Source organism: Hemicordylus capensis, chromosome 6, assembly GCF_027244095.1.
Source record: "Hemicordylus capensis ecotype Gifberg chromosome 6, rHemCap1.1.pri, whole genome shotgun sequence".
Classification (NCBI taxonomy): domain Eukaryota; kingdom Metazoa; phylum Chordata; class Lepidosauria; order Squamata; family Cordylidae; genus Hemicordylus; species Hemicordylus capensis.
Genome location: NC_069662.1, coordinates 6,258,559 through 6,284,249, shown reverse-complemented (window position 1 = coordinate 6,284,249; position 25,691 = coordinate 6,258,559). Strand labels below are relative to the sequence as shown.

At 43.3% G+C, this 25,691-nt stretch overlaps 2 protein-coding genes across 2 annotated transcripts in view; one reads left to right on the top strand and one right to left on the bottom strand.

The window, feature by feature from the left end:
* Positions 1 to 25,691, top strand: part of LOC128329543 (uncharacterized) — a 471,544-nt gene that overhangs the window by 29,222 nt on the left and 416,631 nt on the right. The gene's annotated exons all lie outside the window — the stretch shown is intronic.
* LOC128328769 (vomeronasal type-2 receptor 26-like) lies at positions 667 to 7,105 on the bottom strand. Its single transcript, XM_053258835.1, has 4 exons — positions 6,326 to 7,105; positions 5,619 to 5,840; positions 2,508 to 2,634; positions 667 to 1,577 (listed from the first exon to the last, which is right to left on the bottom strand). Exons 1-4 carry the CDS (start codon positions 7,103 to 7,105, stop codon positions 667 to 669), a joined length of 2,040 nt encoding a protein of 679 aa, XP_053114810.1.

Genomic DNA, 25,691 nt, shown 5'->3' with positions numbered 1-25,691 from the left:
GTGAAGTTAAATGGAAATGTAGGGACACAGACCAGTTAATCAATAAAATGGATTTATGCTGCATACTGACGTCTTATGTTTTCTTTTGGGATAGGAGGGGAGAAATGGACTAAAAAAAATATTTCATATGTACAACTGAGCAAGGGAAAGAATGGCATTGGCTACCATAGAGGGCTGTTGTTTATATTATCCAAGTTATCATTACCATTGAAATGAAATACTTTATTTATTTATTTAGTTAGTTAGTTAGTTAGTTAGTATATTTATATGCTGCCCCATACAAAGAAGTTCCTGGGCGGTTGATGAAAAATCCATAATCACACAATGATCAATTTTATTATCCATTTTTCGTTCATTTGATTTTGTCACATACCATATTTAAACGAATCCAAGAATAGGGTTTTTTCCATGTTATCTAATGTTAGAAATTGAGGGTTTGTCTTAAATTCAGAGTCTTCTTCCTTTTGGGTAAATACAGCTCTAACTTGTACTTAACATATCTTTTTGAAAGTGATTGTCTTAAATTCAGAGTCAACTTCTATTCATTTAAATATGTTATTCATTACATTTCCCGGGAATATGGATTGATGTAAAAGGTATTCCGGCCAGATTCCCACAGTAGGCTATGGAATCTTCATCCCATAGTTACCATGCAATGGAGGACAGTTATATTCTTATTTTCTTTTTCCATATTAGCTGCTCCCTGTTGTTCAGCTCAGGCCTAAGGAGAATAATGTAGCATTTTGGGGAAAAGATGCAACTCAGTAGCCCAGCACTGGAGGCTAAAATAGAGAAAATCTCCACAGCAACCATGTATTTCCCTCTGGTGCTCAGGTAGGCTGGAACAAAACACAGCCAAACACTGCAGAACATGAACAAACTGAAGGTGATGAACTTGGCCTCATTGAAACTGTCTGGCAACTTCCTAGTTAGGAAGGTCACCACAGAGCTAATGATGGACAGAAAATCTATGTAGCCCAGGGTAATATAATGCATGATGTCTGAACCTTTATTGCATGCTATCAGGATCTCTCCATTCAGCGACTGCATGTCCAAATATGGAAATGGGAGAGAAGTTCTAAACCATATGCCACAAATCCCTACTTGAATAAGGAAACAGGAAAAAACAACACAGTTGGCTAATCTCTTCCCCAACCACTTTCTCATGCTAGAACTCGGTTGGATGGCCTTGAAAGCTAGAATAACAGTGATGGCTTTGGCCAACATGCAAGAAACAGCCACTGAGAAGGTGATGCTAAAAGCAGATTGTCGCAGAAAGCAAGTCACCTTTGTAGGTTGTCCAAGAAACAGCAAAGAACTGAGGAAGCAGAAGAGGAGGGAGACGAGGAGAGTGTAGGTGATGCCTCGGTTGTTGGCTTTGACTATTGGTGTATCTCTGTGCTTAATAAAAATTCCCAGCACTGACACTGTGATCAAGGAAAAAGAAATAGCAGCTGAAGCTAGCATGATCCCTAAAGGTTCCTCATAGGACAAAAAGGTTATAACTTTGGGGATGCACCCATCTCTGTCATCACTTGGATGTTGATCTTCTGGACATTTGAAACAGTTATCCATGTCTGGTGGGGGGAAAGGAAGAAAGAGATCCCATTTCAATGCCTGTTTGTGTGTGACATATCAACAATTCTCACACTGCCTCTCAAATTCCAGCTTTTTCTCAGCTGACATCACCTGCAGGTTTCAGGAGTAGAGATGGTCATATGTCTCTCTCAGTGATACTTCTTGTTCTTTATATTTTTATTAAGCTGCTGTGATTGTTTATTCTTTGTCATGTTTAAAGCAATTTTAACTAACTTACTTTGTTTTTTAGCAAGTCATTAAGCATATTTATATGCATCTTTCATTTCTGCATGTTGCCTTGTGCAGATGCTGACAAAGCATCAAAGAAGGTTTTGCCTGTCATTCTAAGTAAGGTTTTTCATGCTTCCAGTAGTAGGGTATTACTTGTTATATGTAGCCTATTTTAGCATATTATCCAGGCAGGTCAATAGATTTTTATTCTCTTCCCTTATCAAATTCTCACACTAATACCACTTTTAAGGTGGCGAAGTTCTGTAATATCTCAAAGTTCTGTTAGGAAGTAGTTGATAAAAGCTGGACTGTGTTGTCGTTTATTTGATTTTTGTGTTATTATATAATGGGCTTGTGTTATAATACATTTTATGGTGGTTGTAAGATTTTGTCTGGTTGTTTTCCTGTCCAGTGCAGGAAACTGCTATAGCATCCCTTACTGATGGTTATCCAGCTTTTGTTTGAAGCCCTTCATAAGGCAGACTCTTCCACTGTGGAATAGCTTATACAGCTAGGAATTTCTTCCTCATGTCTAGCCTGAACCTTCCACGTCTCGCAGCTGAACATGTCAACTGGCCCTATTGAAAAGAAACCTCCTACCTGGCTAGCCAAATGGTTATGCTTGGTAAAATATCATTTGACAGAAGAATCTAACTTAAGTCTATGTGCTGGACAGCTGGAAGATCTACATCACCTACCCTTCTGGTTTGAAATCTTCCCTTCTGGACATGGGATGCAATCATAGCAGCAAGGTTTCTCCCCTTCCTTCTTTCTTTTCTGGTAACCAGGGTGGCAGGAAGCACTACATGCAGAAAGGGGACGCACCTATTCACAAACATAAAAGGAATACAGGGTGGGAGCAGTTAAGTACATGTATTGTTTACTGTTCTTGCTGTGCAGTTCAAACAAGCTAATAGAATCATCCTGGAACAATGTATTTCAGATATTGAGTCACAAGAAGAGAGAAGTAAACTCCCTAACTGTATTCAGAACTGGTGGGTTACCTCGAATAGCTCCAGTGAGCTATTTTTATCATCTGACATGTCCAACACATCAGAGAGCTTTTGCCGTAGTTCATTATAATGTTTTCCCATTGGCTTGGTTGGAGGGGAGATATAAAAAGACACCCTATCACCTGCGCAAATGTCCCTGTGGATCAGATGGATGAAAGTTTGGCTCATATTTTACTTTATTGTAACCTGAGCCATTTTGGAAGGGTGGTATATAAATCAAATGAATAAATAAATAAATAAACTTTTATAGCATTCCACATAGTGAACTGATTTTACCTCTTTTAGAGGGTTTACAGGGAAGATAAATGGATTTTAATGTGACATCTTCTTTCTGATAAAAGTATACATATGTGTTACCTCCCGTGTTGCCAAATTTTGTGCCACTACATATAATATTCATCAAGTAGTGGAGAAGGCTTCCCCTGTCAGTTAGGTAAAGATGTGTTCCAGGTCTGGGTAAACTTCTTTTATCTAGATGTAACCATGACAAGTGACAGACATATTGCACTATAGTGAAGTAATCTGATCAAGTACTGCAATAAAGATGTGTGTTGGCTGTTCAACAGCTGATCTGCTAATACAGCAGTGAGCAGTTGATACAGAAGCATACAGAATATGTTGCATGTGGCAATCTGCTTGTAGTTTTCTGCCAGGTATGATTTTTGCCGCCAGGTGTTTGGATGGTGGAAAATTGGGGCCCAAGGGAAGGAACTTGGGACTGTTCATATGTCTTTATGCATGTGCAGTTGGGCAGGTGGTAGGGTAGGCAGGTTTCAAACTACCTTCCCCCAGATGACCCTTTGCAGCCTAGGGGGCATGCAAGCCATACACCCACACTACCAGCGCCACTGGAAGCAGCATGGTTGATTCTCCGTGTTGCTCCCAGTTGCACTTGTAAATGGAGGCCAGGATTTGTTGTCCTAGCCTCCTTGAATCCAACAGTGCACCATGCACCAAGCACAGTGCACTTTGGGATTCCCCCAAGGGATGGGTGCTCTAGGCTCCCGTCTCTATGTCAGTGTACCTGTTAAGCAAGTTCCTGGGATGTACAAGTCAATTCCACAGCTTCTGGATACTCTCTGACACGAAGCCCTCCATCACATATAGCTTTGCCAGATACTGTGCGGCTCCGGACGGCATTCATCAATGGGTGATAGGCTGCGAGCGCTTTGAGCCTTCATCTGACTCCTGATGATGTTGGCCTGCCCATGCCTCCTCTCTTATTGTTTTTTATTGCTTTCTAATTTTTAAACTGGATATTATTTTTTTATAACATTTTTATATTCTATCTTCTCTGAGCATTTTCTATAATAGATATACCGTGTTTTCCCAAAAATAAGACAGTGTCTTATATTAATTTTAGCCCCAAAAAATGCACTAGGGCATATTAGCGGTAGTAATCTTTTATTTTTTTTAGCAGGTTTTAATTTTTTTATTATTAATATACATAATTTTTATCTATTTTAGCTTGTCTCTTTTAAATTGCAATTATTTTTAATTTCAGCCTATTCACAATATTTTGCATTGTACTTGCAATCACCTTTGTTTTTAACATGTAACTTATAATTTGTACCTTTTATTAGCCCTCTTAGTATCACTTTCTTTGAACTTGTGATTTGATGCTGGTCTATGACCATAATAAAGGTTGGTTGATTGATTGATGTCAGTGTACCTGGAGCCAGGGTTAAGGGCACATTGGCACCCTTAAACTCAGCTAAGAACTGGGCTGTGGTGCTGGGTTTGGCACCATAGCGCTGCCAGGATCCATGCAGATCCTGGCAGTTCTCATGGACAGCCAAGCCCAGGCTTAGCTGCTTAAACCTGGGTTTGGCTGCTCATGAGAACAGCCTCCTTGACTATTTAGCCAGTGTCTGAACCCATAGAAATAGGAGTCTTGTAGTTTATCTGCCAATGTGACTATGAAGAACCTTTATCAGGCTCCCTGGTAGACCGATTTCACTTCCATCAAACCATGGAAAATATCCACCATGATGTTTTAAAGGTAAACAAAACATCAAGTGCCATCGAGTCGGTGTTGACTCCTGGCGACCACAGAGCCCTGTGGTTTTCTTTGGTAGAGGCGTTTACCATTGCCATCTCCTGCGCAGTATGAGATGATGCCTTTCAGCACCTTCCTATACTGCTGCTGCCCAATATAGGTGTTTCTCACAGTTTGGGAAACATATCAGCGGGGATTCGAACTGGCAACTTCTTGCTCGCTAGGCAAGTTATTTCCCCACGCCACCATTAGGTGGCTCATGAAGCTTTACTTGCACAGAACATTTAAGTTGATTTCAGATGATGTGAAGAATATTTTGTTTTTATGGCTGTTGTTTTTGGAGTTTTTTATGGTTTTATTATTTGAATTTATTTTAATATTTGAATGTGATTTTATGGAATTTTGTTGTATTAACTTTTGTAAACCACCGTAGGATAATTTTAGGAAGGGTGGTATATAAATCTAAAAATAAGCAAGCAAGCAAGCAAGGAAATAATGGCTTTTTAAATTTTCATCGCTCCTTATTTTTTAATGTGATCTGGTACTGATTTACTGTAGAGCAGGGATTCCCAATTTTGAGTCCCCAGATGTTGCTGGGCTACAGCATCCCCAGTCAGCCATTGTGTCTGAGAATGATGGGAGCTTGGGTCTGGGGAACCAAGGTTGGGGACTCTTGCTATAGAGCACAATAAACCATCAAAGGGTCTGGCTATGCAGCAAAGAGCATTTCAGGTCCCCTTGCTAAATCACCTGTCTGTATAATGGACTGGCCACCAAAAAGATGCCAGCAGTCACACCTGGTTAAAGTTTCTGTGCCACACAATGATGTCCTCATCAATGATGAATTCTTGTCCATCAAGAGCATTGGGATCCATCTTTCCAACTCTCAGCCGAAGGAAGGAGTTATTTGGCAATGCAACCAAATTCATTATGTCAAATCCACCACCTCTTTCATCATTAAAAGACACTCTTTCTCCTGCAGAGTTATTAAATGAAATGCCTTGCAGAAATGGGTGGAGCTAGTAGGAAGAGAAAAAAGAAACAAAGGGATGAAAACACATTGGAGTCTTCATGCCAATATTGGCAAACAGGCTTTCTTTCTAATATTGTTTTCTCTGGTTACCTCTAATAAACTTCTGGCCTGCAAACAGGACTGTGAGCAAACATGGTGAGCTTGTTAGGGTTTTGTACAAGGACCGGGGAGACCCAGTATCTTATGGGTTTTCACATCATGCTCCACAGGAATGCACATGCACCAGGCATCTCGACTTCCTGTTCAGTTAACATTGCATGGAGAGTGAGAACCCACCCACAGAGTAGTGGAAGAAGATCACAGTTCTTTTCAGGCTCTAGTTATATGAGAAAATATTACACCCATGCACAAATAAACAGAACCTACAAATTTGTGTACAACACCATTTCACAACTGGTAAACAGTAGGTCCTTTCTGACTGTGTTCTGAGCTGTTCATGGCAATAAAGAAATTCCATTGTGGAGCAATTACCTGCCAAGGTTGGAGATTTTGAATTGTAATTGCTTTACCTCCCACCATTGTTCTGTGGTTGGATCTAGATGAGTCCATGGCATGCAAAATGTGTGCCACAGCATAGACAGCTTTATAGATGTTGTAACTGTGGCTGGTCATGTGCATTTCAAAAATAGCTGCAGGTAGGCTCGCCAGCTTTTCCTCCCCTGTACATGCTTTATTATCTTCTTCTGGCACACTGGGGTTTAAAAAGGAGCAGTCAAATGCCTGCTCCCAGAAGTCCTTGAGAAAACCATCTCCTTGGGTCCAGCAAATTTTTATTGTCTCAAGAAACTGCTGGAAGCCTAAAGGTTCATTCTGATGAATTGTGAAGTAAATGGTGCCTTGGAACAATTGAAAATTAAAACTCCTTTGAAGACCTGTTAAAGCAAAATCAACCTGGTCTGTCATAATCCATGTTTTTCCTTTACATTCAGGATCTCCCAGAAACATGAAACTGATCAACCCCAGAATAGTCATAGGGCCTCCATACAGGATAAATGTATTGACATTGCTATCCGTGAAAGGCAGATATATATTTGAGAGTTTATCATCACTCATGGTGTGCACATCGGCTTGTGTTGGGATCCTTTCTGTGAAGGCTGAGCAGATTCCATTCTGGGAAAGCAATGGCTCCAGAGTCTGCAAGAAACATTCTCCCCTCTCACCATCCATAACAAAGAGCCCAACCCACGTCCATCTGAAATGCAGAAGCAATTGGATAATCCCCATGTATTGGTGGGCTTCATTGGGGACCATGTGGTAAAAGGAAGGGATCCGTCCTGCATCACTCACCTCTAGAGCAAACGAGCCATATGTGATCTATCAGAAATTGATAGATGTGTTAGAGAAAAGTAAGAAAGAATCTTCATTTGATGACGGGGTTTATATAACAAACGTTTGCTGAACAAACCTGTAGATTCACCGAGAAAGATTCTTCTGGTTAATTGTTCTTAAGTTATGTGACTATGATGTGATTTCAGGTATTTTTAAATCACTTATTAGGCCTGTGCACATTCCAAAGATTTGGATTCAGATTCAACCTGATCCAAATCTGACAATATTGGATTCAGATTCAATGGGCCCTGGCAAAGCCAGATATCATATGGCATATGATACAGTTAAATCATATCATATCTGATCATATCAGATTTGGAATTTGATTCTGAATTCTGACATAAAAGTGGGTATTTCTCCATTGCGGTCAATGGGGAAATTTAAAAATCACCAAAAACTGGCTGTTTGTCCTAGAAGGATATATAGTCCTGGAAGGACTATATGTCTATTTGTAAAAGGACTATGGACAATATTGACCTTCAGTTATATTTATTTGCGGTCTAGAACACATATATTTTGTTAGCAATTTGTGCGCTTCATTTATGTAAGTGGTGTGTGTAAATAGACTCTAATATACGGTATATATACTATCTTGTATATGTTTTTGTTCTCTGGCCCGTGTATCCTCCATTCTTTCATTCAATTTACACAAACATGACAAAACTCAGGGCATTGATCAATTCTCTTCAAATTCACTGCAGGTGGCCCTGATCCCCCTTTCCACAGGTGTGGCAAATTACAAGGCTCTAGGACCAACCAGTTAATATTTAGTTATTTTTAAAAATAATTTCCCTATTTACCTGGGGGGCGGGTCCTATTCCACTTTGCTAATTTGGAAATTCTGAGGTATTTCCAAAATTAATTTTGATGTTTCAGAAATAAATCTGACTTTGACAATCTGATTTTAAAAACTGGATTTAGATTTTACTGATTTTTACTGATTTGGGGCAATTTCGGATAGATTCTGAATTTTCGAATCTGAATTTGCAAGGATTATCAGTTATACTCTGTTCTCTATCTGAACCATAAAATCACTCCCAGGATTAGACATAAGTCCATTTCCTTTGTAAATAAATTTATTCCCATTCAAAGATCTTACTTGTGGAATTTTGTAGAGGCTTAAGATGTCTGCCATGAGAATGGAAACATCCAAGCAAAGACCTCCAATGACAACCATAAGGGTTTTTGGGGTGTCACATTCATAGTTGGGCACAAATATATGAGATTTAAAGAGCAAGTCCAAGGTGGTACGATAGGCCATCCTCTCATCATTGTAGCTGTCATAGATGTGGAATCCGAGTGTAACATTTGGCAAGATCTTAAGATCCTCATTGATCTCTTTTATGGCAAATGCCATGGACAGGATGTGCTGGTAGAACTTTGTTACAATACTGCAAGCAGAATTACAAATTTATTTGCAGCTGATTTCTGCAATCCATGAAGTCATTATTCCCAGATAGCATATTCTGTGTAATTGATATTTTTGAGCTGTCTAACAGCTTTCAGCCTAAATACAATTTGTGATCAAACACAGATACAGATGTTCTCCATAGTTCTATGACACACTATAGCTCAGATGTGACCTTTTGGACACATACACTTAATTTCTTTTTCTTTTTTTTAATCTTTTCTTCTCTTACATACCTACCCAGTTAGGTGATCACTTATTTGGTGATCACTTTAGCTGCTGATCTGATACTGTCACCCAGGGGTCAGGGTATCAAAACATTTGTTGTAGTGGAATGAACAAAAATTATAATTTAGATATTCTGTTAGTCCTGAATCACACAACACCATTGTCAGCAACCTATGCTGTACCATAACATAATTCCTACTTTCTACTGTTCTTAAAAAGAGCATCTGCTTCACATACCTCCTGGATATCTGTAGGATCTGGGTGCCCATAGTGTCAAGTCTATGGAAAACTGGTGACCAGTGCAGGTTACGAATCACACAATTGTGTCTAAATTTTTGTAGTTGTAAAATCTGTCACTACATGTGCATGAATTGTCCCCTTTGCTAAGCAGGGTCCAACCTGGTATGCAGTTGAATGGAAGACTACATGTTTGAGCACTATAAGATTGTATCCTTAGGAGATGGGGCCCTCTGGTAAGGGCAGCTGCATGCTTGCATGCAGGAAGTTCCACATTCCCTCCCTGGCATCTCTAGATAGGGCTGGGCGATATTCCTGCCTGCAACCTTGAAGAAGCTTCTGCCAGTCTGGGTAGACAATACTGAGCTAGATGGACCAAGGGTCTTACTCAGCAAATGGCAGATTCCCATGTTCCCATGTTTCTCTCAGAAATGTATTCATGAAATTGTTTCTAATTTACAGTAAACTGTTTTCAACTAATCTCCCATAGAGCCTTGGAGCAGTGGGAGAAATCCTTTCCAAAACTTAAGATTAAGGAACAAGCAAAGTGGAATTAGTGGAAGGAGATCATGCAGCTGTGTGAAAGCATGGGGATCTTTGCAAAAGTCCTGTTTAAAACATAGGTTGTATCATCATGCTGCTCAATGAGGTATCATTCCCCATTGGTTCCAAGGGAGGGTTTGTCCATTTTTTCCCCCCAGGAAAGTAATGAATTTATCTGGGGCTTTGGATTTTTTGTTTTGTTTTGGTAGTCCGGGCAGGGTCTAGAGCCTACCAACCAGTTTCTGTCTTCTGCCATGTGGTATGGGAGTTTCATGTTATTCATCCAGTCAGGCCCAAGCAGCTTTCTATCATAGACTGCTCTTGATTTCTCAGGCTCCCCTCCCCCACCCCTCTCTCCAATGACTGCCCTGTATAGAAGATCTACACATTGGTTACAGAGCATTTTGGTGCAATTGAGAACTTGCTACATCTCACTCTCCCTATGCCCAGGTCACTTTCCAAATCAGCAAGAGCTCTTGTGGGAGAACAAAGTTCATAAATGTTGCAAACTTGGTAGAATGCACAAGACCCAGAAAAAAAAATTGAGAAGGGGAAGTGTCCTTCGAGCGGACCAAACCTACACATGCTTTCATTGAGCATGCATTCATATAACCCAATATGAATGTGTTTGAAGCCATTTTTAAAGTCGGTGATCTGACCTAGCTCATATGAAGCAGACGAAAAAGAAAATCCTTACGATGGAATCCCAAACAAGTCCTGAGAAGGATGCTCATTGAAGGATAGTTTATGAACATGGTAAATGATGTGAGAAGCAATCCCACCAATGAGGAGGCCACCAGGCTGGTACCACTCATGTGGAACAGGGAGGGGATCATTTGCTGGGCACTTGATGGTCTCTATTTTGCACATCATGCGAGGCAGCAGAAGCAGCAACACCCATAGCTTCAACATCCTGGATACAGAGCTTCTCTCTAGAGGCAACTCTAGAGAGTTTGTGTCCATCTACAGCAATATTCAGCCTTAAACTGGCCACTTTGGTGGGCACCAGATTCTGCAGTTATATTTCCCAATGGCAAATTGATCAGTTTTACTTTTTGCATCAGCACAGTTATAAATGCATCTCTTGAATAGTGGCCGAGAAACATTTCAGTTTTGAGCCACTATCACAGATGAAACAGAGTCCTGCTTGCTTCTTGTTCCAATTCCCTGCTCTCAGCGGCACAGAAGGAGTATTTATAATCACTTTTGTTTCTTGATTGCTGTTGAATACTTGCTGGAAAGTCACTCGTGCTTTGGACAGGTGCACGAATTATAGTGATTTGGATAATTGCTGAGGAAGATCACTACCTCTGCAGAGTCTGAATTCCAAATGGCACTTGTGTTAAAAAAGTGTTGTTGGTTTTGTTTTGTTTTGTTTTAAACTTAGCTGACTCCAAATCTTCTCTGTTTCTTAGGAGAAAAATGTCCCAGACTTTCACACTGAACAATCATCATCAGGGAAAGTATCGGGCCCTAAGCTGAAGTCATCAACATGATGGGGAAACCAAAGCAGCACTGTGGAACACCATCAGGAATGGTGTGAGTTCTGATGCAAAGCACACGGATGAGGTTGTCAACATTTTTGTTCTAGTAGGGCTCCTGTGTCCTTGAAGGTATAAGGTTGAAGCCATAGTTTAGTCATGGAAGACCTGGCTTGCATAGAGAAGGTCCCCCAAGTTCAGTCCCTGGTGCCATCTCCAGGTAGGGCTGGGAAAGACCCCTCTTTGAAACCCTGGAGAGTCACTACCAATCAGAGTAAACAGTACTGAGCTAGATTAACCAATAGTCTGACTTGGCATAGGGCAATTGTGAGGTTGATTATTTCCTCAGCTTTTTGGATGAACTCAAACACTGTGCTGGCCCTTCAAGAACTGAGGACCAGGGAAACCTGAATTCAAATCTCCATTCAGCCATGAAACTCACTGGGTGGCTCTGGGACAGTCACTTAACTCTCAGCCTGACCTACTTCACAGGGTTGTTGTGAGGATGAAAATGACCATGTACATCACTATGGGCTCCTTGGAGAAAGAGCAGGATATCAGTGTAAAAAAACCAAACTGATTCAATATTCATCAATCTCCCCATGTGTTAAGTGAATAGAATTGCTTAGGACACATATGATTTTCTGTTCTTGACACATTGCTCATCTCCCTCTGTGGCAAGGATAGCCCATGGTGAGAAAGAACAGGAAAAGCACAACCTGCCTGGAACAACCCCCAACATGACTGTAGGGCCAACAGAAGCATAAACATTACGCATGCAGAAAGTCTAGATTTCTGCTAATAGGGCTGTACCAAAGCAATGTGCCTGCATTGGCAAGACCATTGTTGAGGAAACTCTCTTTGAATCCCTCCATCCTAGACAGTTATCAGCTTGTTTTCATTTGATGAGCAAGATAACTGAACATGTGATGACCCCCCCCCAACTCTGCTTTTCTTGGATGATGCAGATTATTCAGATACTTCTCAGTCTGGTTTGCAGCCTGGTCTGAGGACTGAGGCTGCCTTGGCCAGCCAGGTGGATGACCTCCTGGGAATTACACAGGGGGAATGCAACCACTTTGGTTCTGCTGAACCTCTCAGCAGCTTTTGAAACTATCTACTATGGAATGGTCTGGCTACAGAGCACTGTTTGGGGCTGACTTGTGTTACTTGGAGGGTAGGCCTCAGAAACTGGTTCTGTTCTTCTCCTTGCCCATTGATCTACAGAAAGTAGTAGTAACTAGTAGTAGTAGTAGTAGTAGATAAATACTACCAACCTCTGCTAACTGAGCCAAGAGGCACCTTTTAAAGTGGTGATTATCTTATGTGTAGCAAGGGGAAAGCAACTGGCCCTATCCTTCCCCATCACAGCATCCCTCCAGGGGCTGTTACTGGTGTCTATCATGTTTATTTTTTAGATTGTGAGCCCGTTGGGGACAGGGAGTCATCTTTAGTTATTACTGTTTTTCTATATAAACCGCTTTGAGAACTGTTGCCAAAAAGCAGTATATAAATATTTGTAGTAGCTGTAGTTGTAATAAATATTATTTTTAAGATCTTATTTGTTTAAGTAAGACTTCGGCAGTAAACCACTGAGCTATGGCCACTTCCTTTCTGTGCGTGGATGTGCTCCTAAGTCATACCAGGACTGCTAAGCACTATGGCATCTGGTGAAGTCAGAGGGAAGGTGACATGAAAAGTCCTCTTTATCAGAACCATGGAGGGAGGAACCCAGAAATGAATTGAATCCCTATGGTGGGGTGGACTAGACTAGTCTGGTGGCTGTGGGTCATCTCCAGCCTCAGAGTCACAATGCCTCTCAATATCAGTTGCAGGGGAGCAATAGCGAGAGAGAGGTCATGCACATACCTCTTGCCTGTGGGCTCCCCAGAGGCATCTGGTGGGCCACTGTCTGAAACAGGATGCTGGACTAGATGGGCTTCCTTGGGCCTGATCCAGCAGCGCTGTTCTCATGGTTTCTATCCCATGCCCATTTTAAGCCATTTGGAATTGGAGAGAACACCCGGTTTCTCATTAGAAACTTCAGTTTTACTTCCCCTTGCAAGCTCAATCAACACTGAAAGACGATTGCATCTGAAAAATAGTCTGAGGGACTACTGTGCTCTTGAGTTTGGGAAGATGAAATCAGCCCTTCTCACAATGTCCTGAGAGCACACAATACCAAGCTCCTCTGTCTGTCCAAGCCAAGCACAGATGAGAGCACTTCCCTTTGTGAATGTGGTTGCATCTCGGGGGGGATGTCTGGCTTATTGTCTCTCATAGTGCCTACACAGATCAACCCCTTGCTCAGGAGACCCTCTGCCACCGGTGTTCTAGCGATGAAAACACTGGTCTGTCCCCAGAGGCCTCCACGCATGTGTGGAGGGGCCATTGAAGGGGATAGCCCGGTGTTTTCTTGCTAGGATACTGGTGTTTGGGGGCAAAAACACTGGTGTTCTAGCTAAAAGAACACCGGGCTATCCCTTTAAATGGCCTCCCCATGCATGCACAGAGGCAATGAAGAGGCTTACCCAGTGTGAGCGGCCAGACCAGCTTGCAGCAGAAAGGGATGGAGTTCACTGCCTCCCAGCCACCGCTAGCTCTGCAGTTACTGCTCCCGCCAGCAGTGGTTCAAAGGCACCTGGCGGGCCACAGGGGGGTGGCGGGTTGGGTCGCCACCTCACCCCTGCTGTGGACTTTGCACAATAAAGGTAATTTCTGGATGCCTCAGTGCCTCTTCTTATTAAAAAAAAAGACTGAAAGAAGAGGATCTCCTCCCCCTCCCCCTAGACAGTGCAGGGCAAATCGATTTAGATTAAATTTGGAACAAATCAAGTCTGAATCAAATTGGTCTGTTTAGGGCTGATTTGATTTGTGTTCATATCAAGACATCACGTTTTGATTCAAGCTCAAATCAAATCACGATTCTTTATTCGTGCACATCCCTAGTGCCAAGAGCACATTGGCGCATCCACCAGTGACATCAAGGCTGGTGCATTCATGCTACAGACCTGATGTTATCACATACAGTGAGGGAAATAAGTATTTGATCCCCTGCTGATTTTGTCCGTTTGCCCTCTGACACAGAAACGACCAGGCTATAATTGGAATGGTAGGTTTATTGTAGCTGTGAGAGACAGAATAACAACAAACAAACCCTCAAAAGCCCAGTGCCCAAAAGTCAGCGATGGATTTGCATTGTAGTGAGGGAAATAAGTATTCGATCCCTTCACAAAAGATGTCTTAGTACTTGGTGGCAAAACCCTTGTTGGCAATCACAGAGGTCAGACGTTTCTTGTAGTTGGCCACCAGGTTTGCACACAACCCAGGAGGGATGTTGTCCCACTCCTCTTTGCAGATCCTCTCCAAGTCAGAAAGGTTTCGAGGCTGATGTTTGGCAACCCGAACCTTCAGCTCCCTCCACAGATTTTCTATGGGATTAAGGTCTGGAGACTGGCTGGGCCACTCCAGGACCTTCATGTGCTTCTTCTTGAGCCACTCCTTTGTTGCCTTGGCTGTGTGTTTTGGGGCATTGTCATGCTGGAATACCCATCCACGACCCTTTCTCAATGCCCTGGCTGAGGGAAGGAGGTGCTCACCCAAGATCTGACAGTACATGGTCCCGTCCATCGTCCCTTCGATGCGGTGAAGGTGTCCTGTCCCCTTAGCAGAAAAACACCCCCAAAGCATAATGTGTCCACCTCCATGTTTGACGGTGGGGATGGTGTTCTTGGGCTCATAGACAGCATTCCTCCTCCTCCACACACAGCGAGTTGAGTTGATGCCAAAGAGCTCGATTTTGGTCTCATCTGACCACAACACTTTCGCCCAGTTCTCCTCTGGATCATTCAGATGTGCATTGGCAAACTGCAGACGGGCCTGTACATGTGCTGCCTTGAGCAGGGGGACCTTGCGGGCACTGCAAGATTTCAGTCCTTCACGGCGTAGTGTGTTACCAATTGTTTTCTTGGTGACTATGGTTCCAGCTGCCCTGAGATCATTGACAAGTTCCCCCCGTGTCATTCTGGGTTGCTTTGTCACCGTTCTCATGATCATTGCAACTCCACGAGGTGAGATCTTGCATGGAGCCCCAGACCAAGGGAGATTGAGAGTTGTTTTGTGTTTCTTCCATTTGCGAGTTATCGTGCCAACTGTAGTCACCTTCTCACCAAGCTGCTTGGCGATAGTCTTGTAGCCCAGTCCAACCTTGTGCAGCTCTACAACCTTGTCCCTGACATCCTTCAACAGCTCTTTGGTCTTGGGCATGGTGGTGAGTTTGGAAGCTGAGTGATTGCTTGCTTCTATGGACAGGTGTCTTTTATACAGGTACTGTAACAAGCTGGGATTAGGAGCACTCCCTTACAGAGGGTGTTCCTCATCTCAGCTCGTTACCTGCATATAGTGAAAAGACACCTGGGAGCCTGAAATCTTGCTGGTTGATAGGGGATCGAATACTTATTTCCCTCACTACAATGCAAATCCATCGCTGACTTTTGAGCACTGGGCTTTTGAGGGTTTGTTTGTTGTTATTCTGTCTCTCACAGCTACAATAAACCTACCATTCCAATTATAGCCTGGTCATTTCTGTGTCAGAGGGCAAACGGACAAAATCAGCAGGGGATCAAATACTTATTTCCCTCACTGTATGCAGGGCAATGTTCATGTGAACCTTCTCTCAGGGAATTGTGGTGAGGGATAACTCCGCCCGTCCAGTGTATAGCTGGTCAAGGATATCCTGAGCAAGGGGTTGGCCTGTGTAGGCACTATGAGAGACCAAACAAATAAGTCTTCTGGGCTCCCTTGAAGACCAGCAATGAGTCCAAACTATGAATTTCTGCTGGGAGTGCATTCCACAGTCCAGGGGCAACTACAGAGAAGACCCAAATTATTGTGGGTTCTGTGGTTTGGAAAAGTTGGAGGGTGTCATCTAATGTATCCAGTGGGACTATTCAGGAGTAGGAAGTCCTACTCATGTGTTAGAAATCACAACTCTGGATGAGGGTTAAGTAGGAGGCAGCTGAGTATATGAACCTAGTTATCTGGAACCACATCTGAGGTCCATGCCAGGGTCTTTCTCTTTCTCTCTGTGTACTCCTTAAGAAGCATGATTGCAAAGTCAGTTGTTTTCTACCAAGAATGAGAACTTAGGAGAGACTTTCTTCTTTGACTGATATATTTTAATGTGATGTTTTAAGAGTAGGATCACACACAAAAAATCATAAATTCCAATCCAAATTCTATCAGACTGAAAGAGAAAATTTGACATTGTCCCTTGACCAATGTCTGAAGCATGGACAATGTCCGGAGCACATAATGACATGATTATTACTGGCATTTATGAACAAATCCCTTCATGAAATAAACCAATTTCACCACCATTTCTATTTTGAACCAGAGAAACCACAAGACTTGAGACATGAAAGACTAAAATAGAAACTATTACTTTCTAAGAGCTATTCAGGGGACAATGTGGCTATCATAGAGGGTTTTTGTCCAACTTAGGCACAATAAGTGGATAAATCATTCATCAGGCAAATATAGGTTTTATTCTCCATGTTTTATTTATATTAATATGTCCAGTGGCTTGTTTTGGCATCCATAGCAGGCCAAGTTGATTTCTAAAAAAGGCTGACATCCTCCGCTCCATTGAAACAAATATAAATAAATAAATAGGAGAAAAACAATAAAATAAATAGCAGGTTTCTAATCTTTACATCTTTCTTCTCATTAGCTGTTCCCTATTGTTCAATTCAGGTCTCAGAAGAATAATGAAGCATTTGGGGGAAAAGATACAACCCAATAACCCAGCACTGGAGGCTAAGATAGAGAAGATCTCCACAGCTACCGTGTATTTCCCCTTTGTACTCAGATATGTGGGAACAAAGGACAACCAAACACTGCAAAACATCAACATACTGAAGGTGATGAACTTAGCTTCATTAAATGTGTCCGGCAATTTCCTGGCTAGGAATGCCACAGTGAAGCTGATGATGGACAGAAGCCCCATATAACCCAGCACAAGATAATACATGACGACAGACCCCTTATTACACTCTGTTACAATCTCTGTAGTCAATGTCTGCATGTCCAGATCTGGGAAAGGGGGAGAGCTTCCTAGCCAAATGGCACAAATGCCTACTTGAAAGAGAGAACAGGAAAGGACGATGGAGTTAGAGAGTTTTTTCCCCACCCACTTCCTCATGTTGGATCCTGGTTTGGTGGCCAAGAAAGCTACAACCACAGTGATGGTTTTGGCCAACACACAAGAAACAGCCACTGAGAAGATGGTGCCAAAGGCAGATTGTCGAAGAAAGCAGGTCACTTTTCTAGGTTGTCCAAGAAATAGAAGAGAGCAGAGAAAGCAGAGCAGGAGGGAAACGAGGAGAACATAGGTGAGATCTCGGTTGTTGGCTTTGACTATGGGGGTATCTTTGTGTATAATAAAAGTTCCTAGGACTAAAGCTGTGATTAGGGAAAAAGAAGCAACAATGGAGGCTAGACTGACCCCTAAAGGTTCTTCATAAGATAGAAAGCTGATTGTTTTGGGGAGGCATCCATCTTTGTCCTTGCTTGGATACTGATCTTCTGGGCAGCTGAAGCAGTCACTAGTGTCTGAAAAACAGAAAGTGTTTCAGTTCCATTCAGTGACAAGAATCTCCGTTCATGTGTGGTTTACTGAAAATTCTCACTCTCTCTAAACACTGCATTTGCTTGTCCATGCTTTTACTGCCAGATCCAGGTCTTCAGGTGATCATGTGAACAAGCATTTTAGTACTGTCCAAGCAATGATGGCCATGACTTGCATGCTCTGTTTCTGTGAACTTTTAGCTGTTTTGAAAGCATTTTCCATTATTGAGTAGTACAAATATGCATATGCCTCAATAACTCAATTAATGTGCAAGCAACGGACACCATCCAGAACCAAGTGTGAACTCTTGCCTGCCAGGTGAAGCAGGGCTTTTTCAATGGCTGCAGAAGCAGCAGTAAAGGTAAAGTGTGCCATCAAGTTGATTTCGACTCCTGGTGCCCACAGAGCCCTGTTGTTTTCTTTTGGTAGAATACAGGAGGGGTTTACCATTGCCTTCTCCTGCACACTATGAGATGATGCCTTTCAGCACCTTCCTATATCACAGCAGCAGCAGCACTGAACAAGAAATCAGTATGCTGTATGGGAGTAGGCTACACACAACTGCTTCTGCACGTGACACTGGCAGCTAAAATCCAGCGATATTCAGCCCACTTTGAAAATTATTGCTGTTTTCACAGACACTGGAAATGAATAATGTGAAGTGGCAGAAAATGGTTCTGACTCTTTAGTCAACTGAGAGAATGGTGGCCCTTTAAGAAGACTAAATTTCTCTGTTGTATGATCCTTACATGGATGGCCATGACTTGGTTTGTCATCATGATTTGCAGCTGAATGTGTCAATGAGACTGAAAACAAAGTTGTGAAATCAATGTGATGGTTGGATTTCTAGGGAAGTGCAGGTGTGCTAATTTTCTTCTAGCTTCTTCTCAGGATGGACAGACAGCCTACTAGAAAAGTGGGAACATAAGAAAAGCCCTGCTGGATTTGTCCAAGATTCATTCAGTCCAGCATTATGGATAGGGTTGTGCGTTTCCCCCCTCCCGTTTTGTTTTTGGCCTGAATCCGAATCACCCCCATTTTGTTCTTTGTTCGAAATCAGCCAATCTGAAACACCCCAGTTTTGTTCTTTGTTCGAAATTGGAAAATCCGAATCTGAAAGATTTTGGATTTTTAAAAATGGCCCCGGGGAAAAACTAGTGGATGGTAGTGGTAGTGCCCAATGGGTGGAAACTACCACTCAAATTTCAGAAGAATTTGGCAAAGGGCTGATTTTTGGTGAATTTTTGAATATAGGATTTTTTCCCATAGGGAAGAATGGAGGTTTCAGCAAAAGTATAGCTTCATGTTGGGAGGGGGAGAGGTGGCCCAGCACAGAGTAGGGTGGGTGGTAGTGCCCAGTGGGGGCAAGGAAGCTGCTAGAATTATTTCAAAGGAATTGGGCAGAGGGCTGATTTTTAAAGATGTAATGGAGTTTGCATGTCTGTAAAGTTCTTCCACACTGGGAATGATGGACCTCCATAATTCCTGCCCCATAACTGCATTATGGGACCTCCATTATTCCCTAGGTGGAAAAAACCTTAAAGAAGCATAAACTTCAGCAATTCCTAAGAAATCAGCCCTTTGCCCCATTCCTTTGGAATCCCTTGGGGCACTGCCACCCAACCCACTGTTTTGCCCCTCAGGCCCCCTTTCTGCACAAAATCTGCCCCAAAGACATGTCAACTTCAGAAATTCTTTAAAAATCAGCCCTTTCCCCAATTCCTTTGGAATTTTGGTGGCAGCAGGCACCCATTGGGGCACTACTACCTGAACCACTCTTCTGCCCCAAAGCCCTCTTTCTGCCCCGAATCCACCCCAAATAACATCAACTTCACACATCAACAACTACAGAGCTTTGGAAAAAATCAGGCAGATTTTCAAAGGTCATGCACATCCACATCCCCCCTGCCCAAAATGCAATTGATCTACATACAACAGTATGAAACAACAACAGTGAAATGCACACTGCCCCACTGGCCAATGAGGGTAAATGCACACTGCCCCACTAGCCAATGAGGGTAAAAGTTACCCTTAAATTTGCTTAAAAGGAATAAGGAGGCAATTGCCAGCAGATCAGCCCATGCTTTCGCTGGCCAATCTGCAGGCTGGAAGGGCTGGAAATTCAAACAGATGTCAAAACTCAAAATGGAGACTGAAGGAGAAAGACTTTTTTGCGATTGCAAAATGGAGTTCCAAAACAGCCGAAACAACAAAACGTTTTGTATCCGAAACAGGGACGTTTTGTTTTGGCTATAAAATTTTCTGTTTTGAGCATTGGGTGTTTTGTTTTGGCTACAAAACAGCTGAAATGGCCTGTTTTGTGCACAAAACGTTTTGTATCCAAAACGAAAAGCACATCCCTAATTCTGGAGTTGCAAAATGACCAGAATCTGGTTCCTACGTATTCTAATCTAGGGGGTGATAGGTTTAACTTTATGCCAGCTAATTATCTTTCCAACCTCATAATCCTGAGCAGTGTTCCCTCTCGCAGGAATTCCCGGATGTTGTTGACTACAACTCCCAGCATCCCCATCGGCAATGGCCTTTGGCTGGTGATTATGGGAGTTGTAGTCAACAACATCTGCGGATCCCTGTTAGAGGAAACACTGATCCTGAAACACCAGAGGGTATTAATGTTCTACCCTGGCTTTGCTTGAAGGCAGATGTCGGAAGACCCTACTTCTTGAAGGCACATGCCCTTGAGGAGCAGGTGAAGTCAAAATGGTGGGTCACGTTGTTTTGCATTCTTCTTTTTATTGAGACATTCACTACAGTTTCATTTTGCCCTTTTTAGTGAACTTGACAGGCAGGTCTGTTGAATTTTATGTTTCTCTCCTGATTTCAGACCAGAATCCATCCATATCTTATAACTTGACAAGGATCTGTGTCACAGCCTGCAGTATCTGGCAACAGTTGACCAAATTCCTGGTGCTAGGATTGTTTGAGTATTTCAATGATTTATCCGGTAGTTTTGCATACTAAATCTATGATGATTTTGTATGTTCTATGAGATTTAGTGTATTAAACACTAGTCATTGACTGTAATACAATTTCATCCATTCATCCATTCAGTCCAGCATCCTGCCTCACTCAGTGACCAACCAGTTGCTTATGGGAAGCCCAAAAGTGGGGAAGAAAGGGCAACCACAACCCTGCCCTTGGTTTCCCTGCCACCTGGTGTTCAGGGGCATGCCCTCTCTGATCTTGATGGAAATATACAGGTATCCAGGCTAGTGGCCACTGATAGCCCTATCCTCCATGAATTTGTCTAATTCCCTTTTAAAACTGTGTAGATTGGTAAATAAAGGCAAGTTATGTTAAAGTGAAGCAAGGCAGGCAGCTATAACTTTGGCGTATTTCTTTTTCCTAGATACAGAGCTTAAGAAAACGTTTGTGAACCCTCTATGATGGTCTCTAATGTAAAGTAAAGTTGTGCCGTCGAGTCGGTGTCGACTCCTGGTGATCTCAGAGCCATGTGGTTTTCTTTGGTAGAGTACAGGGGGGCCGGGTTTTACCATCGCCATCTCCTGCGCCATCTCCTGCGCCATCTCCTTCCCATATATCGCTGTTGTCTGATAGAGGTGTTTCCCATAGTCTGGGAAACATACCAGCGGGGATTTGAACTGGCAACCTCTTGCTTCCTAGGCAAATTATTTCCCCGGTGTGCCATTAGGTGGCTTAGGATGGTCTGTATGTTAGCACAATTCTCAATAAAAACATGATTACTGTAGATCTGAAGCTAAACCCTGATATGCGAGAAACACAGCCCCAATGAATAAGTAACTCCGGCAAAAAGGACATATTTGAATACTCTCACCTGTTGGCAGAGGTGAAATTAGAACCAGGGTTTGAGGCAGAGGTGGTGTAGAAGCTCAATCTAAAGTGGTACCATGTATGCCATGGTATACTGCCACTTGGTAAATGGTCACTTGACCACCTGACCACAACCTTCTAAGCTGGCAAATTTACCACACTATATCACCTACCCTTCTGGTTTGAAATCTTCCCTTCTGGGCAAGAAACACAATCATAGCAGCAAAATTTCTTCCCTTCCTTTTTTTCCTTCTGATATCCAGGTAAGCAGTGTTCATTACACACAGAAATGGGCACGATCTATCCATACACATGCAAGGAATACAGAACAGAATGAGTTAGGTTTTCTATTGTTCGTCATCTTGCGTACAAAGGAACAAGGAGCAGGCATTAAAGAATAAGACATAGAATTATGCAAATAATAATCTGCTAATAAGTTCCTGAGAATGTCAGATATTGACTAGTGCGTCCTCCTAGGGGTGTGCAGAACGGGTTTGAATGGAACTTAGTTTGATTTGATCTGGCCCAATTTGACCAGTTTGAGCTTGAACCAATGGGCCTCCTAAATATTGGGGCCGGTCCGAGATTGAACTGAACCAGGCCCAGTTTGAACTGAACCAGGCCCAGTTTGGATCAAACTGGTTTGGCCGAATTCTACCAGTTTGGGATGCTTGTAAAAGGGAATCCATTAAGGACTCCCCTTTACAAGCATTGGGGGATCCCTAGCAAGTTAAATTGTATAGAAAAGAATGGGCAGGACGTCACATTAGGCATGGTGGCTCCATGGCAGATGTTGTGGTGGCAGGCCGGAGGCAGCTCCTTTAGGCCCTGCTGGCTCTCTCCCCCATCAGTGCAGGCTGGCAGGGGCTTGGTTCAGGGGTTCATCCTGATCCCATCCTCCACCACTCTTTTCAATACAACTTAAATTTCTAGGGATCCCCTGAGGAATCCTTACTGGTTGCTCCTTTACAAGCATCCTGAACCGGCCTGAATCGGTTAGACCGGGTTTGACCTGGTTTGTGTGCATGAACTGAACCTCCCCTCCTGTTCTAATGAAGTGTTTTGCAGACTGGCAGTTCGGTTTGAATTCAATTTGGATTGGAGGTTCTGTGCACACCCCTACTTCCTTCAACCACAAAAATTCTGTTCATGAAAGTGGGGGACAAAGAAACGTTTGCTGATCTCCTCTCCCCTCTGCAACCCTCCCCCCCAATTCCCCAGTCCTCAGGGATATGTTTTCAGGAGTCACAGGGAGCTGCAAAAGGAAGAGAGGATGGGGAGAAATAGTCTCTCCACTGCACAGGTGTATTCTTCCATTCAAGAAAGACAATGATGTTGATTAATGGGATCCAACCCAATGAAGTGATTCTCACGAGCAGCAGAAACTGGGCTAAGGGAGCCCAGCCTGGTTTCTGCTGCTCGTGTGCAGCAACGGGGGCTGTGCGGCTCCTGGTGGCAAGCCCGCCTAAATGTTCTCCCTCTTAAATGAGGTTAATGGAGAGAGCACTCTGTTTACCCTGTTTGTTTGGTTGTATGTCTGCTGCAGCTGCTTGCAGCTGCGGTGGACACACTCGGGGAGGGGGGAAGAGGGACCCCAAGAATGCACCACTTGGTTCATTACTGGAGCTCCAGAGGGCAGAGCTTCAACCCCCCAGAGCTGCTGGACAAGCTGTGGCAGGGCTCAGGAGCTCCTGAGCAAAGCCACCGCTCATCTGGGTAGGTGATCCACCCCCCAGGGAGTTCCATGTGATCGTATGTGCAGAGGTAAGCCCACTCTCCCCACACACGAGCAGGGAGGGAGCCCTGGGTGGCTGGATCAGCCGCCCACATGATTGCGGGCTCCGTGATGGAGCCGGCGGGGGCTGGGGAGCTCGAGGGCCACATGGCCCCCAGAAGCTCCAGTATGCCCTGCGCGAGCACACAGGGCATGCTGGGGAGACCCCCGGAGCCGGGAGGCAGTTTTTCACGTCCCCTCCGGGGGTCTCCTCATGACTAGCCGTGGTGCAGAGCTGCACCGCAGCTACTCACGATCAGAAAGCCTGGGTTTTCAGAGGGCTAAAAAAGCGGGCTAGCCTCTTGTAAGCCACCGGGCTCGCCTGTGAGCCCGGTGGTTTACATGATCAGCCAAAACCGGGCTAGGTTCTCCTAGCCCAATTTTGGCTGATCATGAGAATAGCCCCATTGACTTTTCAGCCCAGGGGCTTTCTTGAGAGAAACAGGCCATATAGTTGGCCGATTGGGCCAGTAATGTTCCACAGAGAAAATTTGACTGGCACTCTCACAGCAAAGGAAAATCTTAGGTACTGACTAAAAAAGAATGCCCATTGGAATTATGGCATAATTCTTAATAACTTTCCAGAACCCAAACCTGGTTAAAACTTGGGTGCCACACAATTTTATCTTCACTAAGAATGAATCTTCTTCCTTCAGTTGCATGGGGATCCACCTTTCCAATTCTCACTCTCTGAAAGGAGGTGTTTGGGAATGTCACCATATTCATTATGTCAAATCCAGCTATGATTTCCCTGTTATCATCAAAGGACAAGGTTTCTCCAGCTGAGTTGTTAAATGAAATGCCTTGAAGAAATCGGTGGAGCTAGTTGAAGGAAAAAAAAAAGGATGGCATTATATTTGAGCCATCAAACTGAGATCTGCAAACATGAGTCCTTGCCAAAAGTCTTCTATGTAATTTTATCTGATAAATTATGTCGTATGCCAAAGAAATGTGAGCAGACTCCATTTAGAAATTAAATGTAAACTGACAACATTTTATCAAGAAATAATGGCAGACAGTCATCCTAACAATGCACTTTAGTTGTTCAACTAAAAAGTTGCACTAGTGCAAGAAGGTAACACAGCTGAAATTAAAACTGGGGATTTGGGAAACTGTGTTTTTTGTTCTCCGCCATTTGGAAACATGCAGTAACTTGAAACACAAGTCTGCAACGCAAGCTCCAGACACAATACAACTTGCTAGCACAACAGCCTTGCACTAGGGCAAAGTTAGTATATCATCCAATGAGGCTCTACACAAAATCGATGTATAGGGCCTAATAGGGTTCTGCGGGGAGAGTGAGTCAAGCTCACTCTCCCTGCAAATGATCAGAGGCTAGCCCTGGGCAGCCAAATCAGCCACCCATTGCTCCATCATGGAGCTGGTTGGGGCTGTGGGGATCGGGGGCCACTCAGACCTCGGAAGTTTAGCCTCATGGTCAGGGGTCTCCTCCCAGTTTTACCCTCCCGACCAGGAGTCTCCTTATAAATCGCTGTGATGTGGAGCAACCTAGTCAGCCTATCCAGAAGGACAGCAAAGTCAATGATATTGAAAACCACTGAGAAATCCAAAATAATCAACAGGATTGTACCCCCCTTCCCCCACCCTTTCTCAGCAAAAACCATCTCTTAGGGTGGCCATTCCAAGGTAATTTCTTGAGTCAAATGGGAGACAAATGAAAAATATTCCCAACTGTTCCACAGTCTTTCTGCAGACCATCCAGATGGAGCTCACAGAACAATGGTGGTCGGCAGTTTGAGAACCTCTATACTAATCTGTACTGAGCAATAAAGCCATTTCATTGTGGAGACATTTACCTTCCAAGGTTGCAGATCTTGAAGTCCACCTGCTATTGCTCTGTGCTTAAATCTAGATGAGTCCATGGCATGCAAAGCATGTGCCACAGCATGGACAGCATTATAGATACTGTAGCTGTGGCCAGTCATCTCCATTTCAAAAAAAGATGCAGGAAGGCTCTCCAGCCTCTCCTCCCCAGTGCAGGAATCTTCAACATTCCTTGAGTCCCTGGGATCTGCTAAGAAGCAATTAAATGTTTGCTCCCAGAAGTCCTTGCGAAATCCATCTCCTGATGACCAGTAAGGTTTAATCTTCTGAAGGAATTGGTGGAACTCTAGAAGTCCATTGGAGTGAATGGCAAGGGAAATGGCACCATGGAACTCCTGGAAATTTGCACCCTTTTGGAAGCTCATTAATGTGAGATCAACCTGAGCTGTCATAATCCAAACCCTTCCAAATGAGCTGGGGTCCCCGAAAGTCAAGAGAGTAGTCAATGCTACCATGGTCCTAGATTCTCCATGGATGATAAATGTACTAGCATTGCTAATGGTTAAAGTTAGAGAGACATCTGAGGCTGTTTCTATAATTTCATCCCAGGT

Bases quoted from the DNA above. Each gene is read 5' to 3' on its own strand.
- LOC128328769 (XM_053258835.1), bottom strand. From the start codon at position 7,105: ATGGTCCCCAATGAAGCCCACCAATACATGGGGATTATCCAATTGCTT. The intron at 5,841-6,325 runs GTAATTGCTCCA...TCTTCCTACTAG, and splicing joins AAAATCTCCAACCTTGGCAG to CTCCACCCATTTCTGCAAGG. The intron at 1,578-2,507 runs GTAGGTGATGTA...TCCCCCCACCAG, and splicing joins GAAGATTTCAAACCAGAAGG to ACATGGATAACTGTTTCAAA.